The 27126-nt window shown below is 36.8% G+C and overlaps 1 protein-coding gene across 1 annotated transcript in view; it reads left to right on the forward strand.

Moving 5' to 3' along the window:
• ccdc135 (coiled-coil domain containing 135) overlaps window positions 1-27126 on the forward strand; it is an 88244-nt gene that overhangs the window by 18768 nt on the left and 42350 nt on the right. The window contains exons 5-10 of the mRNA XM_028810187.2: window positions 1276-1470; window positions 17283-17426; window positions 18552-18770; window positions 20537-20626; window positions 23508-23580; window positions 25673-25801. Coding sequence (XP_028666020.1) covers window positions 1276-1470; window positions 17283-17426; window positions 18552-18770; window positions 20537-20626; window positions 23508-23580; window positions 25673-25801 — 850 coding nt within the window. The remainder of the gene's footprint in view (window positions 1-1275; window positions 1471-17282; window positions 17427-18551; window positions 18771-20536; window positions 20627-23507; window positions 23581-25672; window positions 25802-27126) is intronic.

Consider the following 27126-nt stretch of genomic DNA (forward strand, 5'->3'; position numbering starts at 1 on the left):
ATTTATTGTCCTAAAGATAATACAGGTATAACACTATTGCACATGTTTAATCCAGTTATAATGCTGTAGGCTGGAACAAGTCCCAGTAGCACTAGGCACATTACAGCAGCCTAGAGAGAGGATATGAAAGGAAAACTGATATACCTGGAGAAAATCCTACAGAGGTAGGAGGAAGACAAAGAATTTGAACACATAAAATTATTTACATGAGGCAGCAATGCAAACAATTGTCAAGATCTCTATTCATTTAAAAAAAAAAAAACATTGAAGAGTTTAAAATATTACCATTTGTTTTCTTGATTTTTTTTTCATTACTTCTTTTATTGGTGTCTCACTGGTTTCAATTAATACTTCCCTGTAGTAGTGGTGTTGCAGTATAAGTAATAGTTTGGTAACACACTAGATGCCATGTTACTCATAAGTGAAAAGTTGTAATAACGTCTCACTACAACTTAAAAAATATAGGATTTCTATCAAAAATACCTAAAAGTTGTGTTCAGTTAAGCATTTCAGGTTTCTCAGTTAAAGCACTGTCTTGACTAATATAAAACTTACCCAATTGATCAATCCCTAGTAACTTGAGGTTGTGATACCTGATTTGTATAATCAACCTCTGCCATTTACAATAATATCAATGATAGTCGTTCCTATGAGATTCATTCACAATCACTACACCACCCCTACTAAATCTGTCTGTACCATTTACATAATGAAAGGGCATCATTATTTATGGTATTAATTATTTGTTTATTAAAAGTTAATCAATTAATGTCTGTGTAATTTTGATTTCACACGAATATTCTAAAACTTGTATTAATCTTGGTGAAAAATTCTAATTAATTGCTCAAAATATCATAAGGTTTCATGAGCAGTGAATTACGTTTAATTGCAGTATCTTTCAGTAGAATGTGTCTTAATAACTGAAGGTAATTGTTTCATGATGGTTTGAACAGGGCTGCATAGACTAGCAAAGCAGTCACATACTACACTTTGACTACATTATGTTATGTAGGTGTAGTGTGGATTGTGAATATTTAAGTAGAGATATATGTATGGAAATTTATTTCAGAACACTATATTGCTTAACTATGAGTGAATGCATGTGTCTGTGAATATGGCCCAGAAAATGACCCTTCCAGGATGGATTTATGCCTTTTTGCTCTCTGATGCCAGAACCCTGTGATTCTTTTCTGAAAACAATGAGTTTAGAAAGTGAATGAACAGACATACATTATAGCTGTGTTGACCAGAGTTTTCCCTCTTGTCTTTTCTCAGCCAAAATATCTTTATTCCTCTTCAACTGTGCTACGATTTCAACAAGGAACATGCTTTGATTTTGCTATTCTGTTATGTTCCATACTTCTTGGAGCTGGCTATAATGCCTACTGTGTCAGTGGTTATGCTGTGAAAGAACTGTGTTTACAAGATCAGTCGCGTCAACAGTGTCCACATATTGGCACTAGAAAGCAGGTGAGTAATACGGCTCTGAAACTTTAGTGTTTCTGTAAATGGTAAACATTCGGTTCTTTAGTGCAAAATTGCCTGTTCACAACATTTGACACAAATACACACTTAGGGAATTTTATGTAGTTGGGGTGATGTTTGCATATGCAAACTCTGTTTAGTAGCTTTGTTCCACAGTCTAATGGAAAGAAATACAGTAATGTTGATTCTTTATATTGCTAAAGTGTGATTTAGTGTCTGTGAAACTAATTGTCATTTAATAGTGTATATTTAAAGGTCTCATTAGAATAGTATGGGCAGTTTGAAGTTGAGAATACATAGTACCAAATTTAAAAAATCACCCAGTACTAAGCAGGACTATTGAAGTTCAAGAAGTGGTGGTGTAGGGTGCCTGTGGCTAAGTGCAAGGAAGTATAAATGACAAATAAGTGTATTTTGACCTGTAGGCAAAGTAAGTATAGGGAGGTGGTAAGATTTATGTTTTATATGGATACTTACTGTATACTGAGTGCAGAATTATAGTTTTCTTGCATTCTAATTTAATTTTGAAACCATTATTTGCCAGAAACATCTAGGTAATGAACAATCACATATGTGTTTGATTGTTCACAGCAAAGTAACTTTAATATAGTTTGAGTTACTTTTTTATGGCATTTTGAGTACAGGTCATAGTGCAATCTAGTGCTATGAATGCCATCCAGTGGCCAGATGCTGTAATTACTATACACATTTTAATACTCCACTTGGTATTTACAGTGTAACTTTGGTATTTTTCAAGTTGGTGTTATTATTTTAAAATCAATGGTATGCATTAATTTACCATGTTAAATTGTGTTCTTAAGTGAAGCATTTTTTTTATAAATAAAAAAAAAATAATGTGCCTGTTATTGTGGTTTGAAATTGGGTCTGCTGGACATACAATGAGATGGTTTCTCAAAGAAAACAAAATAGCCTAATTTAAAATACTTAAAAAATAGAATTTGATACAATTAACGTAAAATTAATACTGTGAAATGTCTACTTTGAAAGAAGGGCTGTTAAGCATCAGTACCTGTTTTCCTTAAGTAAGTACATCTGTAAGATTAAACATTGGCAATTTCCTGCTGGGAATTAATAAAATATACAAAATCAAAAAAAATTAACACTATTTTTGAAATGTAAGAAAAATTTCTGTTAGGTTTGCAATTATGTGTTGTCTCTTTAAATGCTGTAATATTCCTTGCGCTTTGTGGTTGGAGCCCCAGGAGACAGGGCCACCCTGATGTCATTACTCCTGAGCCCTTCCTCTGGCTATTTTAGCCAGAGCAGAGAAGGCTTAAATAGCCAGAGAAGAGAAGTCTCAGGAGTAGGAGTATATTGCATTTGTGGAGGATTCTTGTGAGTATTACTATTTTTGATGGTTTTCTAGATCTAGTTTGCTTCTGTCATGAGAGTTTGATTATGTATTTGGACTTCTTTGCAATTGGATTGCCTATAGGGCAACTCTTTTTGCCTTTATTTGCTCTTTTGAGCTTTTTCTTTTATTTGTTCTACTTTTGTGAATAAATCCTTTATTTAAAAAGATTCTTTGTTTGCTCTTTAGTGCACAAGTCAATGGTTTATGGTCATCCTCCTCCTTGTGTGGCAATTGTTGCTTTATTTTGGGACTTTACTAGTTGTTTTACCAACTCTCCTTTTTTTGGGATCTGCTAGGCCAGAAGCCTGCAGTTTGCAGTGAGGAGCAACTAGATTTGGGGTAAGTCTCCTCAGGCAGGCTGGTAAGATACTTAGCCTGACTTCATGTTCCTCTTAGAATGTCTCACAACCATTTTGCGAAGTTTATGACTCCTACTTTCAACGTTCTGCAAGTAAATAGGAAAATTATGTCTTATATGATTTAGAGCTAGAAAAAATGTTTTCCCTTTGACCAAAGAAAAAAAAATTTCAGAAGCTGGCAAGAGTTTCTTCTAAAATTTGAATTTGATAAAGCTGGGAAGTTAAGCGTTAAGTATGGTATTAACATTATTTTTCTTTATTTGCATACTATGTGCTTTTGATTGAATTGTGTTTTGATCATTGAGTAGTGATTTTAAACTTAAAATAATGTTAAAGACAAAAACAATTGCATATACGTAAAATATCTGACATACAATCACAAGTAACTTCTTGCCTTCATAGAGCAGTTAGTTGTCCCACCTTCATGAAGTGAGATTGTTTTACACCTTGGTCACTCACATATCTTGGCTCTGAGAAAACAAGGAAGCATATTTTGAAACATTTTTATTGGTTAAATCAGGCTAAAGATATGGAACAGTTTTGCAAATCATGTCCTTCAACAGCATTGTTGGTCACTTCAATTAACTCGGAGCTGTATTATCTTTTAACTTCATGTAATGATGATCCTCGTGAAATCCATCCATCCATCCATTCATTATCCAACCCGCTATATCCTCGTGAAATGTGTAATAAATTAAGAGGACATTATGAACGGGACACCACATTGAATAAGATATTTCTTAAGAAACAGCTCATAATGCTTTGAATGAAAGAAAATACACAAGTGCAATACCATTTGAAAAAAATGAAAGTTGACGGATCAGTTGGTGTCCATTAATGCAGCTATACCCGAAGAGGACCAAATAATTTATCTGCTCAGCAGTTTACCAGATAGTTACTCGATGCTAGTGACAGCCTTGCAAACTCGTGAAGGACTCACTCTGTAGCATATTCAATGTGCTCTTATCAGTGAGAATTTAAAACATCAACAAGCAAAGAGGTGTGTGTAACAGAAACAAGATATCAAGATTTAGCACTGACAGTGGTGAGAAAAAGGAGCGAAAGAAATCTGACACATTAAAATGTTACACCTGTGACAAAGAAGGCGAATTGAGCAAGGAATGTCTCACTAAGAAAAAGAATATTAGGGTTGCTAAATATCACATAAAGTCTGCCACACGTAGGGAGAACACTGATACTGATTCTAATGGTGATGTAGATGATGGCCAATCAAAACAGTGGTGGACAAAATGAACCCTGGTTTATAGATTCTGGAGCAACTTGACACATGACGTTTCAGAAAGAAATAATGAAAGATTATTGTCCATTTAATGAATTAGAAGAAGCAGGACTTGGTGATGACAGAACAGCTGATTTGGTCGTTGGCCAAATGAGACACTTTGAAATTGTAATGACATCAGTCTTGCATGTACCAAAACTGCTGCACAGTCTGTTTAGTGTTCGTGCAGCAGTACTAAACAGCAATGTGACACAATTTGGTCATACAAAGTGTTGGATAAAGAACAGGGAATGCCAGCTTGTTGGAAAAAGGTGACTCATGAATAAAATGTATCAGCTTGATTGGAGAACAATCAAGGTGAACAGTTGGATCAAGCATCTGTTGCCAAACAGTATTGCTATGAAGCTGACCTGCAACACCAATGCTTGGGTCACATTAATGGGAAGAAATTAAAGCAAATGATGAAGAATAAACTGATGAGTTGTATGGATTTCTACCTGATTCTGAACTGAGTTTCTGTGAAGGATATGTTGAAGGGCAAATGCACTGGAAATCTCATAAACCAGTGGGTGAAATCAAATCAGCACATCAGCTACAGTTAGTACACAGTGATGTGTGTGGGCCAATGCAAACCAAATCAATTGGAGACAATCGATACTTTGTGACATTTACTGATGATTTCTCATGTTATACAGCAGTCTATTTCCTCAAGGAAAATGTTTGAGAAATTTAAAGAGTTTGAAGCAATGGTCACAAATATCTGATAAATGATCTATCTGAAGGAGCACTATCTGAAGGAGAAAGGTATTCATCATGAAGTCACTGTGGCTCATATAATGGATCAGAATGGTGTTGCAGAATGCATGAATCCCATACTGGTGGAAGCCGACCGAACTATGCTTTCACATTATGGTCTCAGCGAGATGTACTAAGCAGAGGTAATCAACACAGAATATTTGTGCTAAACCATGTTGCAACAACTGGGATAAAACCAGAACAGACACTATATGAGTGATGGTATGGCAAAAAAGCCAGATGCTTCTCTCTTAAGAGTGTTTGGTTGTATAGCATGCAGTGATATCCCAGATGCAGAGAGAATGAAGCTTGAAAAAAGGAAGGGAGAGGCAAAAAGGCTTCAAATTATTGAATGATAAAAACCGGAACTTTTCATTCAACATGATGTTAAATTTTACAAGACTGACTTTTCAGCTTCAAAAAAGCAGAAGATAATGCTCCACAGTTAAAATACACAAATCTTGATAACACAGTGCAAGATGTGGAACAGCTAGAGCAAAACCAACAATCCAGATAAACTCGACCCCAGCAAGTGGTAAGGCCTCCAATACTTTGGCTATGATGAATATGCTGATGTAACAAGAGAACAATCTAAACACTTTGCATGTTGCAGACATTTATGAACCAGTTTCAATTGAGAAAGCACTAAGCAGTGAGTATAGAAAGGAGTGGAAAGAAGCTGCAGATTCTGTGTATGTGTCACTGATAGAAAGTGATACCTGGGAGCTGGTGAACCTACCAGAGGGACAAAAAGCAATACATTGCAAGTGGAAGTTCAAAGTCAAACTTAATGATGAAACATTCTCACCTGCAATTAAATTTTCATCAATCAGAGTTCTTCTATCATGTGATGTTCAGAGGAATATGATCATTTATCACATGGATGTGGTCACTGCATTCCTGAGTGGTGTGCTGACTGAAGAAATCTACATACTGTATAACAGCCACTGGGATATGTTCAACAGGGTCAGAAGACTTTTGTGAGTTTTGTGAGTGCACACAATTGAAGGGATTCTGACGGAGCAATTTTTGTGGATGATTTTGATAATTATCACAAAGAAAATGGACGAGATGAATCGGATCAAAGAAAATATGTCCCAACATTTCAAGATGCAAGACATGGGAAGTCTGCATTATTTCCTTGGAGTCAACTTTGAAGTTGATGCTGACAAGGGACAACTACAGTGATCCCTCGCTATATCGCGCTTCGTCTTTCGCGGCTTCACTCCATCGCGGATTTTAAATGTAAGCATATGTGAATATATATCGCGGATTTTTCACTGCTTCGCGGATGTCTGCGGTCTACAGTACGTGTGCTTCCTCAGTTGATTTGCCCATTTGAATTCAAACAAGGGACGCATTTGAATTCAAACAAGGGACGCTATTGGCGGATGGCTGAGAAGCTACCCAATCAGAGCACACGGTTAAGTTCCTGTGTGCTGCTGATTGGCTCAGCAACGGAGTGCTGCATTAACCAGGAAGTATAATCTCACTCATTCAGCATTAATGCACGTTACTGCTAATGCTTCAGGATTGCAGAAGAGGTAAAAGTTTTGGATATGTTGAAGGAAGGAAACAGCTACACCGCTGCAGGACACAATTACAGCATCAATGAGTCCATGATTCTTTTTATTTAAAAAGGAGGAAAAGCATATAAGATCTACGGCCGCAGTGTCCTTTAATCAGGGCGCAAAACGAGTTGCAAGTGGACGTGATAAGGCAGTAGTCTGGATGGAATCTGCTTTAGGGATTTGGATTGAAGAGTGATGGAAGAAGAACAACGGCGGTGCTAAACAGTCGCCTGAAGAGGCTCCTTTAGAAGAGCTGTAACGCTATCCTTTGTTGTGCAGTAAAATTAAACTCATCGTTATCGGACAAGTCGTCGTGTCATTGTTGGTGAGTAACCATAATTAATTATTTACATACAGTACTTATTACATGTACATAGTTTAGTGTCGCTGTACACACATTTTACTGTATCCAATTTTGCTTGCATTGTATGTATTTATTGCTGGTGGCCTGTCTGTTGTAATGGCTGTAACGTATGTGATATCGGAGACGCTCGATATCTTTAAAATAATTTTTAGGTTTTACTGTATGTAAACTGTGTTTACATACATAATTTCAACGAATCTTACCTAATATCTAAGAGAATACAAAGGGTTTATGCTGTATAACTGTGCGTGAAATGTTTATAATAGTGTGGGAGAGTTTATAAGGGCTTGAAATATATAAAAATAACCATATAAACATATGGTTTCTACTTCGCGGATTTTCTTATTTCGCGGGTGGCTCTGGAACGCAACCCCCGCGATGGAGGAGGGATTACTGTACAACTGAGTCAAAAGCACTACATTACAAAGGTGCTGAAGAAATATAGGATGAATGATACAAAAACTGTTTCTACTCCAATGGAATTGAACGTCAAACTAGTAAAAGAAGATGGATACAGTAACCTGTACAACCAGCTTGCTATCAGTTTATGGTAGGGAGTTTTCTTTATGCAGCATTCACATGTCCTGATATTACTCATGCAGTGGGAGCAGTCTTCAAGTTCAACTCAAATCCTACTGAAGTTTACCTAGCAACAGTAAAGTGAACTTTTTGCTACCTGAAGAAAACAGCTGATCTGAAGCTTCAGTATACAAAAGATCACAACAGTGAGCTGATTGGTTATGCAGATGCAGACTGGGCAAGTGACCTAAATGATCAACGTTCTACCACTGGAAATGTTTTCACCATATCTGGGGAAGCAGCGAGTTGGTTAAGTCAATAGCAAGCAAAAGTATCACCGTTAGCTGCAGAAGCTGGATACTTAGCACTCAGCTCAGCCACACAAGAAGTGATCTGGATCCGACAATTCTTACCTGACCTTGGTGAAAGTATAATTGAACGGACAATCACCAACGAGGACAATTAAGGTGCTATTGCAATGTCAAAGAATCCAGTATGTCACAAGAGAAGAAAACATACTGACATAATGCCACCACTTTGTTCGAGAAGCCATCCAGGATGGAACAATTCATTTTCAGTATTGACCATCTGAGGAGATGCTTGCTGACATCTTGACCAAACCTCTAGCCAAAGCACAGTTTGAGAGACTGCGAGAAAAGCTGGTTCTTGTATAATAGTTTTCATTAGTATTAATAAGTATTTAATAATTAATAAGTATTTAATAAGTAAATAATACTTCAATAAGTATTTTGTAAAGCAAGAACAAATGTTGTATTATGTTTGTATATACACTTATACTAATTGTTTTAGTGCTTAGAATAATTGTTTTGTTTGTAAGTGTGCCTGTAAATTAAATGGGAGTGTTGAGAATAGCAGTTGACAGGTACAAGAGTAAAACTATAGTCACTTTTTGGTTTCTGTATATGTGGTCTATTGGCCAAAAAGGGGAAAGGAAGGGGATGGAGCTGTGATGCTTGTGTGCTGTAAAGGGGCCTAGTGACTGAATCTGCATCATCATGTTTTTTTCTCTTATGCCTGTTAACAGAGTAAAAATAAAAATTCTGCTATTCAAGAACATTCTCATGTTTTTTGGAGAATTCGTCAAGATAGGGGATAGATATTGTTTGGCGATTGCCCAGGAGTATAAATGGGTATCAACACATACTTGTGTTAGTTGATTATGACACCAGGTATTCAGAAGTGGTCATTCAAAGAAGGCAAATTCTCTTTGTGTGGCAAAAACGTTGACTAAGGTTTGTACTCATATGGGAATATCTTGTGAAATTTTAACACATCAGGGTATATGTTTTACTTTTAGGTTTATGAATAAATTTTGTAAGAGCCTTGCTATAAAAACTTAAGTTTGACTGTTTATCATGCACAGAAAATTGGGCTAACTCATATATTTAATAAAACATTGAAACAAATGTTTAGGCATGTCACTCACTATCACATGACCTCCTTGGACACTGAGTTGCCTTTCCTTATGTATGCTGTGAGGGAATCACATCTAAATGTTTAAGTCAGTTACAATTGCTCATGGGTTAACAGCACCAAGGTGTTTTAGATCTTTTAAAAGAAGACTTGGTGGACAGACCAGTTAGCAGACCAGTTCGTTTCTTTGCAAGAAATGTTCCAAAAATGTCACCAATTGCAAGAGAACATTTGCAGTATGAAGAATAAACACAAGACCTTTTATATTATTGAAAATATAAGCTCTTTGAATTTTGTAAAGGTGATTGCATACTTGTTTTTGTTTCGACTGATCCTCGTATATTTTTAGCAAAATGGCAGGGTCCAGCAATAGTTGAGGAATGAATAAACCCTGTAAATTTTAAAGTTAGGATATGTGGATATTGCAAGCCATTTCAGATAATACATATTAATCTTTTCAAAGAATGGCATGACTCGAAAGAGAGGCTTGTTACTGTACCCACTGTTTTTGATGAACCTGGAGTTTTAAAAGGGTTTGATTTAAATGACATACAGAAAAATGAATTGATTTTTCTTGTACAAAGGATCAGAAATTGCTTTTCGATTCCACTTGGGGAAACTGAAGTAGCAAAGAATAAAACATTAGCAGTGCTGTGTTTTAAGGTAGAGAATTCCTGAAGCTAGAAGAGAAGTGATATGTGAATACTTGAATGATGGGTAATTCAATAAAGAAAAGGTGAATGGTGTTGTTCAATTATATTCTTCACAAAACGTGATGGAACCAAGTGGTTTTTCATAGATTTTATATGTCTGAAAAATGTTTCTAAATGTCACGCTAAATGAATGCCTCATACAGTGAAGCTGTTAGAAAATTTGGGTCAAGCATTGCATATCTTTACCTAAGATCTAAATAATGGGCACTACAGATGCCTCAGGAAAAATCTAGTTATGACAAACCTGCATTCTCCACCCAGGTGATTTGTTTGAATTTGTAAGACTCCCATTTGGCCTTCATGTGGCACCCCTGAAAATTCAGTGTATAATGGATCAAATATTGTACCCTCATTCTGAGTATTCAGGTGCTTACCTTAATGATATTGTTATTTTGAGCAACAGCTGGTACACATCACACACATTCAGGCAGCCCCAAACATCATAAAGAATGCTGGTTTAACTGCTAATCCAAAGAAATTTAAATTAGGTATGTCAGAAATTTACTGCCTTGGTTATTCCATGAAAAGATTGGTGAGGTACTTGCACACTATATTCTCATCCAGAAAAACAGTTATAAATTTTTATTCAAGGATCTTAATTATTACACTATTTAAAAGAAATATATGCGGGTAAAATGGGTTGTTGAAGCACTATGTTATTAACAGGGGTTAAAGATTTACTTTTGTAACCAATCAAGCTACCACTGCAATGGTGTTTTAGGCAGAAAGACATAACTTCCAGACCCTCGACCCACTAGATGGTTTATTCAATTATAGCCATTTAATTTTTCAACACCATCTTGGTGTGTAATGTGTTAATGCTGATGTCCTTTCCTGATTTTCTGAGTCAGCATTAGAAAGTCGCTTTGTTAAACAAGTAAACAAAGCTGAGGTGGATGGTGTTAACAGTTGGGCTGCACTCTTGCTTGTTAGAACCAATTCAGGTACAGAGAAAACACATAAAAATGAACAAAGTAATTAAAGAAACTTATCCTCTGCTAGGACAAGTTTGATAAAAAATGTCTTAGAGTCAGAAACCAGGCAGGACAAAACTTGTCCATTGTGTCTTTTATGATCTCTTAAGCAAATGCTTGAAGAGGGAGCATTCATCACAGCAGTCTTTTACAAAATGATCAAATCAGTAAGGGCAGAGATCCATTTCATAAACAACAAAATTTGCGCAACAGTGATAAATTAATGCATACATATCATAATCTCATGAGGTGCTTTAGCATAGATCACAACCACCCTAAAATGAAAGTCTTTCCCCATTGTATCCTTGTTCTTCAATATCTCTTGAATTCAGCTCTTATTCTGTTATTAAAAGTTTATATGTGCCAAATAGCAAGTCTTACTAGGTGCATGAAAGAACATTACATCAGCCAGTTTCTTCAGTCGTCCCCCTGGAAAATTCTGTTTGTTTGCTTGACCATTTCAGCAATCTCTTTAAAACATTTTTTTTATTGATTTTATTGTAATCACACAACATTCAATACAAATAGATCAATTTTTACAAAAATAGGATTGAAAACTAATCAACATTTCTAAAACAAATGCTTATATATTTCACTGTTCACTGCAAACCAAAATACTTAACTACTATATTGTTTCCTTTTAATATGGACAGTATACCAAAACAGTTTATGTACAGCAATTATGTTACACCTAAATGACTATGTAATCCCTAAGCCTAATGTTTCTTCCACAATGCTCAGATATAAATTAGAGAAAAGCTGGAACATCTGTGGTCATTCACAAGTCTCATATCTCGTGGTAATAAAAACATATGTAAGTGATTAACTACGTGATGCAGTAGGCTTAGCATGTCTGCGATGCATGCCTCATGCCTTGAGCAACCAAGCCCTGCCCCTCTGCAGCAGAACAGGTTTGTATTTCTTTGAAAATTAAGTTTGACTTTCTGACTCTTGTCTTGAAATACTCCAAGTTCAAGAATATATATATATATATATATACTGTATGTATATATATATATACTGTATATATATTTTTTTTTTTATAACAAAAATCTGGAGACGAGATGTGATTTTCTCAGAGAGACACTTTCACTTCCCATGAGACGAGTCTTTGTGCCAAGAGATTTAACCACACCCGGGGCCAGAAATAAAAGACAAAGAGTAGATGACAAAGTAGAACGTTGTAAAGAATTCGAAAACGTTGGTGTGGTACACATGCAGAGCAGGTTAGAGATAATGGAAGTACGAAAATTTGAAAGTCTTCAAAAAAGGATAGTAAAGATCGCATTAGCGCAAACAAACAGAAATTATTACTCTGTGAAATAACGGAACAGCGAAAAGAGATTGAACATATTGTTCGGATTTAAAGTTTAAGTCGGAGATCGTCTAATTCGTGTTGCCATCAGGAAAAAAAAATTTGTGTTTCTTCCCAATGAAGAGGCATATCTGCAAGAGTTAATAGATTTGTTGTTTGGTGAAAGAGAAATCCTGTGAGAGAAAATTTCAAGCCTCACAAGACAAGAGCTTATGCAAAGAGATTTGAAAAAGTCCTGCCCACATAATCACCCACAAGGTTTAATCAAAGTCAAAACGAACTTTATTGTCATCTCAACCATATGCAAGTATACAGATAGACAAAATTGCGAAGCTCAGGGTCCACAGTGTAACAACATGAAGTGCAAATAAAAAATTAAAATTACATTTAAAATATAATTAAAATTTAAATTTTAAATTAAAATTAAAACACAAACAAGACAAGACATTGTGCAAAGACAAGACAAAGAAGTAGCAGCAATATTGACATGTAGTAAGCAATATGAACATTGATGCAATGTGTGGTATTATGCATAAATATACAGTAGTCAATAAATATGTAATATAATAAATAAATGGTGAGGATGGAAGGGGAAGACTTGCTTGCTTCAGCTGCCTCAGGAAGTGTAGTCTCTGCTGGGTTTCCTTGATTAGTGATGAGGTGTTATGCGTCCACCTAAGTTCCTCAGTTATGTGCACACCAAGGAACTTGGTACTCCTAACAGTCTCCACATCTAAACCGTTGATGCTGAGTGGGATGTGGGCAGGATGGGATTTTCTGAAGTCCATAATTATCTGTTTTGTCTTGTCGACATTGAGAGATAGATTGTTGTCTTCACACCATGTAGACAGCTGTTCCACCTCATCTCTGTATGCTGTTTCATCATCTCTGCTTATCAGTCCCAGAACCATTGTATCATCTGCAAACTTGATGATGTGGTTGGTGTTGTGTGTGGCTGTGCAGTTGTAAGTCAGCAGGGTGAAGAGCAGTGGACTAAGCATGCAGCCCTGTGGTGCTCCAGTGCTCAGTGTGATGATGGTGGAGGTGTTGCAGCCCATCCAAACTGACTGGGGCCTATCTGTCAAGAAGTCCAGGATCCAATTGCAGAGGGTGGTATTCTGGCCAAACCTGCTCAGTTTTACAACCAACTTTTGAGGGATGATGGTGTTGAAGGCGGAGATAAAGTCTATGAATAGCATCCTGACATATGTGTCTTTTTTATCCAGATGTGTCAGGGAGAGGTGAAGGGCAGAGCATATGGCATCCTCAGTTGACCTGTTTGAGCAGTATGCAAACTGAAGAGGGTCAAGGGAGGCAGAGAGATTAGTGTTTATGTGTGACATGACTAACCTTTTGAAGCACTTCATGATGATTGGCATGAGTGCAACTGGTCGGTAGTCATTCAAGCATGTCACTGATGATTTCTTCAGCACTGGTATGATGGTAGTCGACTTGAAACATGCTGGGACTGATGACTGGCTCAGAGATGTGTTGAAGATATCTGTGAGGACACCAGCCAGTTGACTGGCTCATTCTTTGAGCACACGGTCAGGTATGTTTTCAGGTCCTGTAGCCTTGCATGGATTGACTCTGGATAGAGTCCACCTCACGTCAGTTGTGGAGAGACAGAGTACCTGGTCAGTGGAGGGAGGTGTTGCTTTTCACGCAGGCTCTTTGTTCTGCACCTCAAACATTTCGAAGAAGTTGTTCAGCTTATCCAGTAGGGAGGCATCAGCATCGCTGCTGTGTAGGTTGGGCTTGTAGTTTGTAATTGTCTGAATGCCCTGCCACATACGATGTGTGTCTCTGGTTCTGCTGAAGTGTTTGTTAATCCTCTACGCATGGGCCCACTTAGCTCTTCTCATAGCGCGAGATAGGTTGGCTCTGGCCACCCTGAGGACGGCCTTGTCTCCAGATCTGAAGGCTGCATTTCTGATCTTGAGCAGCATGCACACTTCTCTCGTCATCCAGGGCTTTTGGTTGGCTCTTGTGGTAACATCCTTGGTAACAGTAACATCCTCTATGCATTTGGAGATTTAGCCAGTCACAGAATCTGTGTACTCCTCCAGATTGATGGAGTCACCATCCATAGCAGCCTCCCTGAAAATGTCCCAGTCTGTCAATTTGAAGCAGTCTTGGAGAGCTGAAACAGCACCAACCTGCCACACTTTGATGTTCTTGTGGGCTGGTTTAGTGCACTTCAGCAGGGACTTGCATGCAGTAACCATAAACACACTGATATGGTCTGAGTAGCCGAGGTGGAGACAGGGTAGGGCCTTGTAGACGTCAGGAGCTCTCGTGTAAACATTGTCCAGACAGCTTCCCCCTCTAGTGGCAAAGTTCACATTCTGGAAGAATTTTGGGAGAACTGACTTCAAGTTGGCATGATTGAAGTCTCCAGCAATAATGAAAAATGCCTTGGGGTGCGTCGTTTGCAGTTTGCTGATGGTCTCATAGAGTTCCGCTAGTGCCTGGTTAGCATTTGCGCTAGGCGGGAGGTAGACGGCAACCACCAGCACGCAGCTGTACTCCCTTGGCAGGTAGAAAGGCCGGAACCTTACTGATAAAATCTCTATCAGCGGAGAACAGTGTCGCGTGACTGCAGCAGCGTTCGTACACCACTCTCTGTTCACATAAACACACATTATGTTACAGCCTTATTCCAAAATGGATTAAATTCATTTTTTTCCTCAGAATTCTACACACAACACCCCATAATGACAACGTGATTATTAAAAATATTAAAAATAAAAAAAGTGGGAAATCACATGTACATACTGTAAGTATTCACAGCGTTTGCTCAATACTTTGTTGATGCACCTTTGGCAGCAATTACAGCCTCAAGTCTTTTTGAATATGATGCCACACCTATCCTTGGCCAGTTTCGCCCATTCCTCTTTGCAGCACTTCTCAAGCTCCATCAGGTTGGATGGGAAGCGTCGGTGCACAGCCATTTTAAGATCTCTCCAGAGCTGTTCAATTGGATTCAAGTCTGGGCTCTGGCTGGGCCACTCAAGGACATTCACAGAGTTGTCCTGAAGCCACTCCTTTGATATCTTGGCTGTGTGCTTAGGGTCATTGTCCTACTGAAAGATGAACCGTCGCCCCAGTCTGAGGTCAAGAGCGCTCTGGAGCAGGTTTTCATCCAAGATGTCTCTGTACATTGCTGCAGTCATCTTTCCCTTTATCCTGACTAGTCTCCCAGTTCCTGCTGCTGAAAAACATCCCCACAGCATGAAGCTGCCACCACCATGCTTCACTGTAGGGATGGTATTGGCCTGGTGATGAGCGGTGCCTGGTTTCCTCCAAACGTGACGCCTAGCATTCACACCAAAGAGTTCAATCTTTGTCTCATCAGACCAGAGAATTTTCTTTCTCATGGTCTGAGAGTCCTTCAGGTGCCTTTTGGCAAACTCCAGGCGGGCTGCCATGTGCCTTTTACTAAGGAGTGGCTTCCGTCTGGCCACTCTACCATACAGGCCTGATTGGTGGATTGCTGCAGAGATGGTTGTCCTTCTGGAAGGTTCTCCTCTCTCCACAGAGGACCTCTGGAGCTCTGACAGAGTGACCATCGGGTTCTTGGTAACCTCCCTGACTAAGGCCCTTCTCCCCCGATCGCTCAGTTTAGATGGCTGGCCAGCTCTAGGAAGAATCCTGGTGGTTTCAAACTTCTTCCACTTGCGGATGATGGAGTGGTATAACAAAATTATACCTAACAAAATATAGTCTTCTTCTTATACTTGCAGCATAATGTTATGAAAATATTGTATGTACAGTGTAATAAATAATTGTTTTATTCATTTTGAAACCTGTGATTTAGGGATGGACAGTACAGTACCACAGAAGTGAGTGCTCATGCTTTACAAATCCATTATCCTAGGTTTGAATCCTCTACCTGAACTTTATCCATGAGGAGTTTGCATTTTCAGCTTATGTCTATGTGAGAGTTTCTTTGGGTACTTTGGTTTTCTGCCCACAGTACTTAAGAAATACAAGGAAGCAAAACTGATGATTTCAAATTTTCCCTGAGTGAGCCCTGAGATAACTGACACTCTATTAAGGACTTTTTCCTGTCTTACTCCCATTGCTGCTGGAATGGGCTTTAAGCCCCTGCAAACTTGAATTGAATTAAGTGGGTTTGAGAATGATATACTGTATGTTTAACGAAAGTATTAAATATAAGGTCATTGATTATTATCTAAAGATTCCAGATTTTAAGAAAAACTTTCTGCACCTGAAATCAACAGAATGATTTTCTCCTAAAATATGACATGTTAAATAATTGTTTTGCTTAATTTTCTCTGATCGCCATGTTCACCTGCTCTGAGCTTTGCTTTGACTTCAAGTGTGGACCTTTTATATCACACAATTTTTCACATGCCAGCAAACGTGGCTTCACTGAGGTTTTTTTTTAATCACTTAGATTATCTATCCACTCCAAATACCAAGGTTTACATGGGAAATGAATGTATACCTTTTAATTGTCATCAAAGTAATATAGGGAAAAGCTTTAGTTCTCTTTTTGAGGGAGTACGTTTTTGTTGGTATGTATATTCATTTGGAAGAGGTGGATCCTAGTTAGAGGTTAAAGTGATGGCTAGCTGTGCCTATTCTGACAGCTCAGTACTACTCCCACTCAGGCATTAATTTAAAATGACAAGATGTGTCTCTGTATGATCATTTGACTTTTTGGCTGCTAAGTTCTTGAACTCTCCATCTTGTGATATTTTAAAAGAAATTGGCGAGATTCTGCAAGTAAGTGCTGGTTCATTTTTTATAGATTTGTATAATGACTCTAAATTAATCATACAATGCATAAAGCATATTCAAATTAGCAACTAAATAAAAAATTACTTAATGATAAGCTTTAACTTATTGCTCATAGCTTGTTACAAAGGTTTTAATCCATGCAAAACATAAAAGGGCACAATTTAAAATTAAGCATAATATGTAACAAATTACATTATATATTTGTATCAAATTTATATTTGTATCTTGAGAACTTCACAATTTAGAATCAGAAAATAGGCTCACAAAATAAAGAGTATGTGAAAGAAAGAGGTCTTTTCACTTTTATATACTCAACATAGAACAGTTTAAATTTCATTCTATATCATTAAGAGCAAATCTATTTGCAGAAATCACAATCAGCAAAAAAAACTCCAAAGTCAAAATATTCTGTGAAGCCACCCAAGAACCTGAATAGCTCTTTTGAGAGGCAACAAGCAGAGAATCTTGCTGCTGAAGAAAGGAAACAGGAGGAAGCTAAAAAAAGAGAACTGGTGAGTAGACAATATTGTGTTTCTCTTGTGTGGTGTAAACATAATCACTGCAGTTTGGATTTTAGTGAGTCTTTCCAGTTTTTTTATGCAATTTTTTCATACTAACCTGCAAACATTTGAGAACCTCTTATACCACCCTTGTTGCTTAAACTGTTCTTTATTTTTTAGAAATAAAATGTACCTGGCTGTGTAGTCTTCCAAACATATTTATAAATTTGGTGAAGCACTTAGTTTTTGATGTACTATGACAACAAGCTTTAGTCTATTTAAAACAAAGCAAAAAAAAAAACACTACCTCACTGCAGCAGCCTTTGTAGAAAAATACTAAGCTGAATAAATACACTTAACTAAAATTTTGGCAAGTAATCATATATTCTGTTAAGTAGCAAGGCTTTGCTTGTTTTCATCTCTCTCTCATATCCGGAGATATAATGTGCTTAAACAAAACAGAACTATAAACAGTAGTAAATCTTTAAAATGGAAGAAATCGGATTTATTAATTTCTTTTTACTCTCGATTTTAACTAAATTCATAGTTTTGTATGTATAAAAGCACATTCTACATTACTATGCTAATTAAAGTAAGCAACATTTCCAGTTTTTGTGCATGTTTCTTTGCTTACATGTAGCCAGCTGTAGATATTAAGGTAAATCACTCTTTCTCTCTCTCCAGGGCCGGATTAAGAGCTTTGGGGGCCCGTAGCACATTTCAAATTTGGGGGCCCTTTTGGTCTGCATCATCTGAAGTTTAGATTCGGAACAGTTCAAACCGGACTAAATAATTATTTTACTCTCAATTATAATAAGAATCTTATAATATTTATGTGAATTTTATGTGTTGAGCCCCTAAAGTTTTGTTGTGTAAGAAATTTACAGTTTAAAAACGTAAAGATAATATTTTTAAAGACCAGTTTTTCAATGCTACATTTTTTCATTAAATATTGGGTCCACCATTTGGGGACCCCCGAAATTGCGGGGCCCGTAGCATATGCTACATGTGCCTATTGGTTAATCCGGCACTGTCTCTCTCATATTCTCTCCCACCATCTCTCTCTTTACCACTATTTTAAATAGCACAGTGCTGCTTTAATTAATTGGTATTTCTGAAAAAATTTTTCTTTTTTAGGAGCAAGAGCAACCACCGCCAGATCCCTTACATGGTCTCAGAGTGCACTGCTGGGTATTAGTGCTTGCAGGTAAAAGGGAAATCCCAGAGAACTTCTTCATTGATCCTCTCACAGGACTGAGCTTTAGCACAGTAGATGAAAGATTTCTTGGAGTTGAAAGTCTGTGGAACCATCGGAACTACTGGATTAACATGCAAGACTGCAGGAATGGCTGCAAGGTTAGTTTTTGACAATAAATGATGAGTGCTGACACCATAGTCATTCTTAAGAACCAAATTTTGATAGTTTATGGAATTGTCAATATAAACTTCTAGATACCTTTTTTAATTGTTTAATTTCCATTGACCAGGTCAGTGTACGTAACACATTTAGTAAGCACACTGTAGTTAAAATAAAGCAACATTCAATAACACACAACAACATACAATAAAATATAAAAAATGCCAAGTAAAATAGGTAAATGCATGTGCCATTGCTTTTAAGAGATTAAAAAAAAAGTTAACCTTTGTTTCAGAAATGTGCTCAAAAAGCCACAACTAAAGTCTTTTCAGTTACAAAAATATCAAATTATTAAATAACCTAACAGAAAAACATTAATGATATATTTGTAACATTCTTACCACGTTATAAGACAAATATCAACTGTAAAGGTCTGTTAATGAGATCTGCCTAAGGAAATCTTCATGGAACTGAGAATTCTGGAAAAGTAACAATTTCACTATTGTTAAACTGGAACAATCAGCCTACTTCTTCTCAGAATTTGAAAACATTTCTTCTCTGCGTTAAGTGGGTGTGAAGTTATTTTGTCCTATTCACTCTGAGCATGTCTTGTATTTTCCTCAGGTTACTCTGGTTTTCCCTTGCCATCCCTAAAAACATGATGATTAGGTTGATTGGCAGCATCAAAATGACCTAAGTGTGTGAGTAGTCCCTGCAGTGTACTAATAACCTGTCTAGGGGCGTTTCTTTCATTGTATCCAGTGCTACCTGGATAGGCTTTGGCCACTCATGACCCTTATTTGGATTAGTGGGTTTGTGAGTGTTATCTTTTCCTTCACGGCTTTAGTTTTACTGGCAGGAAACTATGTATGCCCGGCAACCCTGTATCGATCAGTTAGTACATATGTCATTTGTGGTCTCTAGAGGGTGTTATTGAACCAAACACAAATGCTGCCTATGAGGAAAAAATAAGTAAAAAGAAACACCTGTTCCTTTATGTAAGAGTTTTACTGGGTTGGTAACTATGTATATCCAGTACGTCTGAAAATCACAACACAACAATAACTATAGAAGAAGTAATAGTTTTTCCAAAATAACACATGAACTATTTTAGGTCTGTGTTCCATGCCCAGGGCAATTGTTTAAAATTAGGTGACTCCTCTGCAGTATATGACTGTAGAGTCAACACGCTTTATGTGTGCTAGGAGTGTGATCTTAAATCAAATGCAGTATATACTTACCTTTTTTCTTGCACGGCCCAAGTGGCACACTCAGTCCCCTATTTTTAATAACACTTTAATGATTGGTGGGCATTCCTTTACTTTTTTTCAAAAGGGTTTCAGTGTGGGATTTCAGTATTTATGATGACAGTCACCTCAGAACGCTCCAAGACCATGGTGAAAGATGTGAAGTTCTCTCTTCCTTTTTCTTTTATTAACAAATTCACTCTTTGCTGAAATCTTGTAGCCCAAGATCTGAGTTGCTTTCATTGCGGATTGGGGTTAGCCTTTTTACTGTGTTGTAATAACTATTGCGGGCCAGCTTCTACATGTCGGTGTGGTAGTTGTTTTTACATTCCTATTAAGTCTTGAGTATTGTATTTTGTATGTTTTGCTAGAGGTTGATTAGTTTCCTTTGTATAATGTCTACTTGGTCTTGTTGATCAAATTTCTAGTGTTTTCTTTAGTCAATTCTGCAATAAAAAGAAATTATCACAAAAATGCGTTCCTCCCAATTGTTAATAGAAATTGTTTGCCTTTAACAGGACATGACATTTGATCTTGATGATAACGTGAAGTGGGAGTGTGTATTGCCTACTGCTGATGAAGAAAGAAAAGAAGAGGTGGATGAAGAGGTAAGAATGTTTAATTTGCCATATAATAATGATCTGTATTGCAATCAAACCTCACATGAATTACCTCTGTTAAGGATTTGTGCCTTCTTTAGCTCAGAATCTGTTCTCTGTATACCAGAAGGTGTATGAAGTTTTCTTTTGAATGCTTACAGCTTTGCACCAAAAATGTATTTTACATGTGATTTCATAATTGGAAAACACAAAATTAATTAAAGTGATTTTTTGGGGATATTTAATATTTTTGGAAAGCAAAGAATATTTATTCTGTGGCTGAAACCACTGTTCCCTTCCTCAGTCCTCCAATACTGCTGTCGCTTCCATGGCTCCTTCCATATGGCTGCACACACTCTCATGTATCTCACACACTGCCTTCCACTTTGCACCACTCATTTTTGGTCAGATATAACACCATCTGAGGTCACTGTCTCTGAATGTACAAGCTGATCCAAGCCAGGATCTTTCCCAATAATTATCATTTGCCATTCTCAGCAACTACACACCCAGGCCAATGGATTTTACCAGCACAGAAGTGCCTGCAGGTATCTTCTGTCTATCTGCACCCCCCATTCCACAATTACCTCTAGAATAAAATTTCCTCCTGCTTCTGTAAATGAAGAAAACGTTTGCAGATGAGTTGAAAATATATTTGAAAATTAGACAAATTTTACTGGTTTCAAAACAGAATTTGTTTTATAACTTTGTTTTACAAAGGGAAACTCATATTTTTACTGCGATTTCAATTTTCTGTAAATTGTTTCACTCTTCACTAGCAGAGATGCAGTACCTGCTCCTTAATCTTTCCATGTTTGGATACAGTTGAGTAGAATGCCTGGTGTCTCAGAAATTATAGAGTCCAACAGGTCATAGCTCCTTCCTGTCTGCTTGCACTGTCAAGAACATATCTATATTCAAAAGACGATGTACCTAATACTACTCCTGGTCTGCCTGTTCATGCTGGTATAGAGTGGAAAATTTGAATGCTCTTAATTTGTTTGAGCACTCTAAATTTGTCTCCATAGAGAACCACAATGTACGCAATTCTTACTATTCAGGAAAACGTAAATAGCAAGATCTGGGTAGCTGACTATAAACAAAAGAACATTTATCTAAAAGCAGTCTTCTCATTGATTGGTTGCTGAAATTCTTTGAGCACTGGTATAAGAAATGCTTGCCTGGAATGTGCTGCTTTTTGTGTATCTGTAAAATCACCCTTCTTTTCCCTTTTTTCCACTGTTTCTTACACCAGTACATATTTTCCAGTTCATATGCTCTGAAGAGTTCCTCCCATCGTATTTGCTGCATTTTTTACTTCTCAATGTGATGGTATATTCTTTAGTCTCACTTTTCCTTTTCTATAAATTTTCTTAAGTTTTCTTCTGCATTCACCTTAAAGTTTTTTAGTTAGTACCTTTTCCATCAAGTCTGTCTCATTCTTTGCATATAAGAGTTCCCGTTGTAGTCTTTTACATGTTTCATTAGTCAATATTACCATTTCTTTCATCAATAGCATTGGACTTGCTTGAAGTCTCAGCTTCACCCAAAAAATCACCATCCTTTCTGCCATCCTGATTACTATTGTTCTTCTACATTCAACTGCATACACCAATCATTAATCCACACCTTATTATAATAATTTCATCTTCTCCTGTCACCCGTTCAAAGGCCTTTTCCGGAACTACAGATGGCTTAGGCATCAAGCCAGACAGTATTTTACTATACTTCACTTAATTCATGAATCTACGTTTACCAGTCTTTCCACTTTGTTCACAGTTTGCTTCCTAAACTTGACTACATATTATGCTCCAATGAATCATTCTTTCCTTTCTGTGCCATTCATTTCAAGCCTGTTGAATCCTTCCTGCCCCAGTAATCAAGTTGAAAGGTCCATGAAAAACTCAACATTTCCATTTGGGACTATAGTTTCTGATGTGATCTTTAGTGCTTTGCAGTTTCCTCTTTCTAAAATTTGTGATTTGATCCATTCATTTTTCACCACCATCATTATTGTCTCATTTGACCTCCTGTTGATTTCCCCATACATTCTTATTCTCATTAGTTGCAATTATGATGTTTCTGCCAGTAATTTTATGGAATTCCAACTGAATAGATCCCATCTTATATTTCATATCAACTTCAGAAAAATACATTGTCATTTTTTTTAATTTCCAGGTGACTATCTATCTATCTATCTATCTACTGCCTCTCAGTTTCTTCTGCCTCCTTAGTAATTTTCTATCATTTTGCTTTGCTTTCCAGAAGAATGCCATTCCATAATCATATTGTAATCCATACTGTGACTCCTACTTACTATGTTTCAGACTTGTGTGCTTTCATAGTTACTTTTTGTAAAGCTAATACACAAAATGCTTTTCTTATGGACACAGTCATTTCCATCAAATTACACAAACTCACTCTTTAAATCCATCCATCTATTTTCCAACCCGCTGAATCTGAACACAGGGTCGCGGGGGTCTGCTGGAGCCAATCCCAGCCAACACAGGGCAGAAGGCAGGAACCAATCCCGGGCAGGGTGCCAACCCACCACAGGACACACACAAACACACCCACACACCAAGCACACACTAGGGCCAATGTAGAATCACCAATCCACCTAACTGGCATGTCTTTGGACTGTGGGAGGTTCCGGAGCGCCCGGAGGAAACCCACGCAGACACGGGGAGAACATGCAAACTCCACGCAGGGAGGACCTGGGAAGCGAACCCGGGTCTCCTAACTGCGAGGCAGCAGTGCTACCACTGCACCACCGTGCCGCCCACTCTTTAAATATCATCCTCAATTCTATGAAGACTTTTGCAATTGATTATAAAGAGATCAGAATGTTTATGGAAAAGTGAACTGATATCTTTTTTTATATATCCAGGGGGATCATGAAGAGCCAAGGATATTTGAAATGCCTTCTTCGTGGGTGAGAAAGATAGAAATTTCTCCTAAAGGTACACATGCTATGGATTATTTTAACAGCAATTTATAGCCATGCTAAAAAAGAGGCATGGCAAGTTAATGCACTGGCATTACATTATAACACATAGACCATCATTTTTGTTTTATATAAATAATTTTTTAATATATTTTTATTTTTATAAATATGGACAGTCAGATTATTGTTACAATATGATGTTTAAGCAGAACATCAGTGATGGATGCGATAGTTTTTCCATCTTAAATTTCAACATTATACGTATGTCACTTTTATGTGTATCTAAGCCAAATATTGAAGTTTTGTTAGCTGTTAATTGATATCTCGGTTGCCACCTTTATAACATAACTGTTGCCACAGGCTACATAGAATGTCATGAGTGCTTGGAAAACAAAGCATATTGACAGCAAATTAAGTGGTTCAGAGAGGCTGCATTGAGGGCATTCTTTCTATGGGAAATTTAAATTAGTAAATGTGCTAATCTTACCCTTTTTGCAGCTGGGCCAATAAAAACTACTTATACATTTTTAGCAGTTTCCATTCAGTTCCAGCATTCTTAGTTAAACATTGTTCTTGGTGTTTTACTAAGTGAAATTATCAAATCAAATATTGATAGTATTAATAAGCTAAAATCTTATAATTAGTAAATTGAATACATTTTTTAATTGTTTTTTAAATCCAGTTGTGGCCAGTTCGGCAAGGCCCAAGTTATTGCAGAATTCATTAGTAAGCCATGTGGACAAACTTTATAAGCTACGGACTTCTCATGAAATTCGCATTTCTCTCTATTATAAAAAAAATCCTGTGGGATGGAATGACTAGGAGACGATACGTGATCGTCATGTTAAGATCATGGAAGACAAATAAAAGACCCGTGAGACGAAAGAGAATGGCCACGGAGCGTCTCTCGGGATATAGAACATGAGATTCTTGCAAGACGCGCCCTACTTACAAGCAATATCAGACCACGGCCAGCAAAAAAATCAGTAGATTTACACAATAATGGACCATACTCTATGAGAATCTGTGGTCCCGCAACAGTTAAAGCAACAACAAGTTTAATTTCAAAGAAAACACAATTCGGTCAGGTGTATATTTATGATCATGGGGATAAAGGACAATTATTGTTTTTACAATGTCACGCGAGACAAGGCAGTGAGCCATAATTTAAAACAAGTCCACAGACATCTAACCTAGCAGTTGTTGGATTGCTTTTGGCAGACATGCATCATGTGCTCCCAGCTCTTAAAACAACGGCATGCGACAAGCAGAACAGGCAGCTCGCCAGCAGCAGAAAGACAGCAGATGATCCGACGGCATATCCTTAGTGTGCGTTGAGCCGCCACCCCCTTCACAACGCGAGCAGCATTATACGTCTTACTAGAAAGAGATGTAACCACTCACGGGGCCGGAAATAAAGGACAAGTATTGTTTTTACAAAGGTTTTTAAAGTAAAAGTGAAAATAATGCATATATAACAATTCCCATGAAAATAACAATCTCTTTAAATTGTATATCATGTAAACTAAACATGGGGGTGGGCAAGCGAAGCGAGCAGGGGGCAGAGCCACCTTGTAATTAGAAAACATTCCTTAATATGTCTGAAATTTTCTCTGACAAATATAAAGATATATTTACTATCAAAAACAGTAAAACATCTTCCAAATCTTAGAAAATATAATTTCCTGTACATTAAACTACAGAAAAACTAGAAAGTTCGTAGAGCATAATAAAATATTTATAGTTTTCCTGTGTTCATATGTTACAGTTTACCAACTATATAGACATATTTTTATAAAAATTGATTAGCCTACCTGTTGCAAAAGTAGAATAACAAGAGATGCTGACTTTTTTATTTTACCGTGGTTTTATTTGAGACTCAATAACCTATGTGCTGCCATGTACATAAAGAAGAAAAGCTGCTTTCTTATAAAACGTTCAAATGGGTAATACAAATCACAAATTTGTTCAACAATTTTTTAAGGAAAAAGAACAAGATTTTATTCTATTTAAAGTTGCATCATTTTGCTCTTTTACATAGAATGTGTGTATTTATTTTTTCAGCCTTTATTCTAGTATAAAAATATATATTTACTATTCCTTGCCAGAAATAAAGCTACGCTGCCCTGGAGGGAGGAAAGTGATAAAGTACAAAAAGGCAAAGCTGGAAAAATTTTCTCCTTATATGATGAGTGATGGGTTGACAATGCGGCTGACAACATACCAAGATATTGAATGTAAGATATTAATGAAATGTTCTCTAGTTCACAATTATTAAAACAACTTAACATATTTTTTGCAGATTTTATATTAGTTTTTTCTAAATATTTACAAACCTTTACATCTCATTGCTTTATCAGACAACACCCTTTAGTTTTCAGAAGCATTCCCCTTTTATCCAATTCTCTGTGGTCAACAAAATTTGTGTACAAGTCCTTCTGTATCACATTGATCAATAGCATTTATTTAAGTTCTGTCTTGGTCTTTTTCATCTAAACTGCCTTTGAGTAGACATATCAGGCTTGTTTTGCCAGTCTTTTCTCTCTTTAAAGTATTCTTAAAGCATTTTAATGTCTATGTGTTTTCCTCATGATGCATTTGTCCATTTTATAGCTTTGCCATATCAGTACGTCCATGTTCTATTTGTTCATATTTCAATATTTCTATACATTAGTTTGAGCCCAATCTACCTCATCATAGGGTGACTGGTCCAAATATATTTATATTATTTTATGTATTTATTTATATATTTATAGTCTTCTCCTGCCTACTTCTTCTGCCTTCCTTTACCCTTTCTTTCTCCTGTAAATTCTTGTCTCTTTCTACTCTTCCTACTCTAATCTTAACAGCCTTATAGTCGAAAGGAGTTATTAAACCCTTCCGAGGAAATACTTCTAGAAGAAGCCCAAACATCACCTCTGAGGTCAGAAATTGTATAGTGAACTCCTGGAATCATACTTGTAGAACTTTCCTAAGAAGTCACTGTTACCCCTGCAGTTCTGGACATTACTAGATCTTATGTCCATTAGAAAGTAGAGGAGGTAGCCATATGCATGCCTCAGGAGTAATTAAGTATATCCATGATACTGGGGTATAGCTCATCCTGTTGTTATTGGTGTCACAGGAAATGCTGTAACTGGTACCACACTTTACAATTTAGATATTGTACAGAACAATTTCTATCATGCAGTATATTAATTTGTGTGCAGTTACAGTCTTTACTTCTGTCACAGTGCAATTTCATTTAGAGTACTCATCACCAAAAATAATAAAGAATAGTGAGTAGTGTACACATGATTTTGTGTGCATGTATGTGTATGTATGTTTTTAATAAACCTTGTATTGAGTCCATTTTATCTTATATTCTGTACGGCTGGTTTGAAAATTTTACAAATAGAATATACCAAATTTTGAAATTAAGTAACAAAGTAATAATTAACCAACAGCATGTTTTGCAAATAGTAGAGTGTATCCACTCTATAAAAAGTAACAGATTCAAACAGACCTAATTTAAAATGTGTTCTCAAATGCTAATATTCACTTAAGTGAATAAAAAGTTTTA

This window comes from Erpetoichthys calabaricus, chromosome 9 (assembly GCF_900747795.2).
Source record: "Erpetoichthys calabaricus chromosome 9, fErpCal1.3, whole genome shotgun sequence".
In the NCBI taxonomy this organism is placed as follows: Eukaryota; Metazoa; Chordata; class Cladistia; order Polypteriformes; family Polypteridae; genus Erpetoichthys; species Erpetoichthys calabaricus.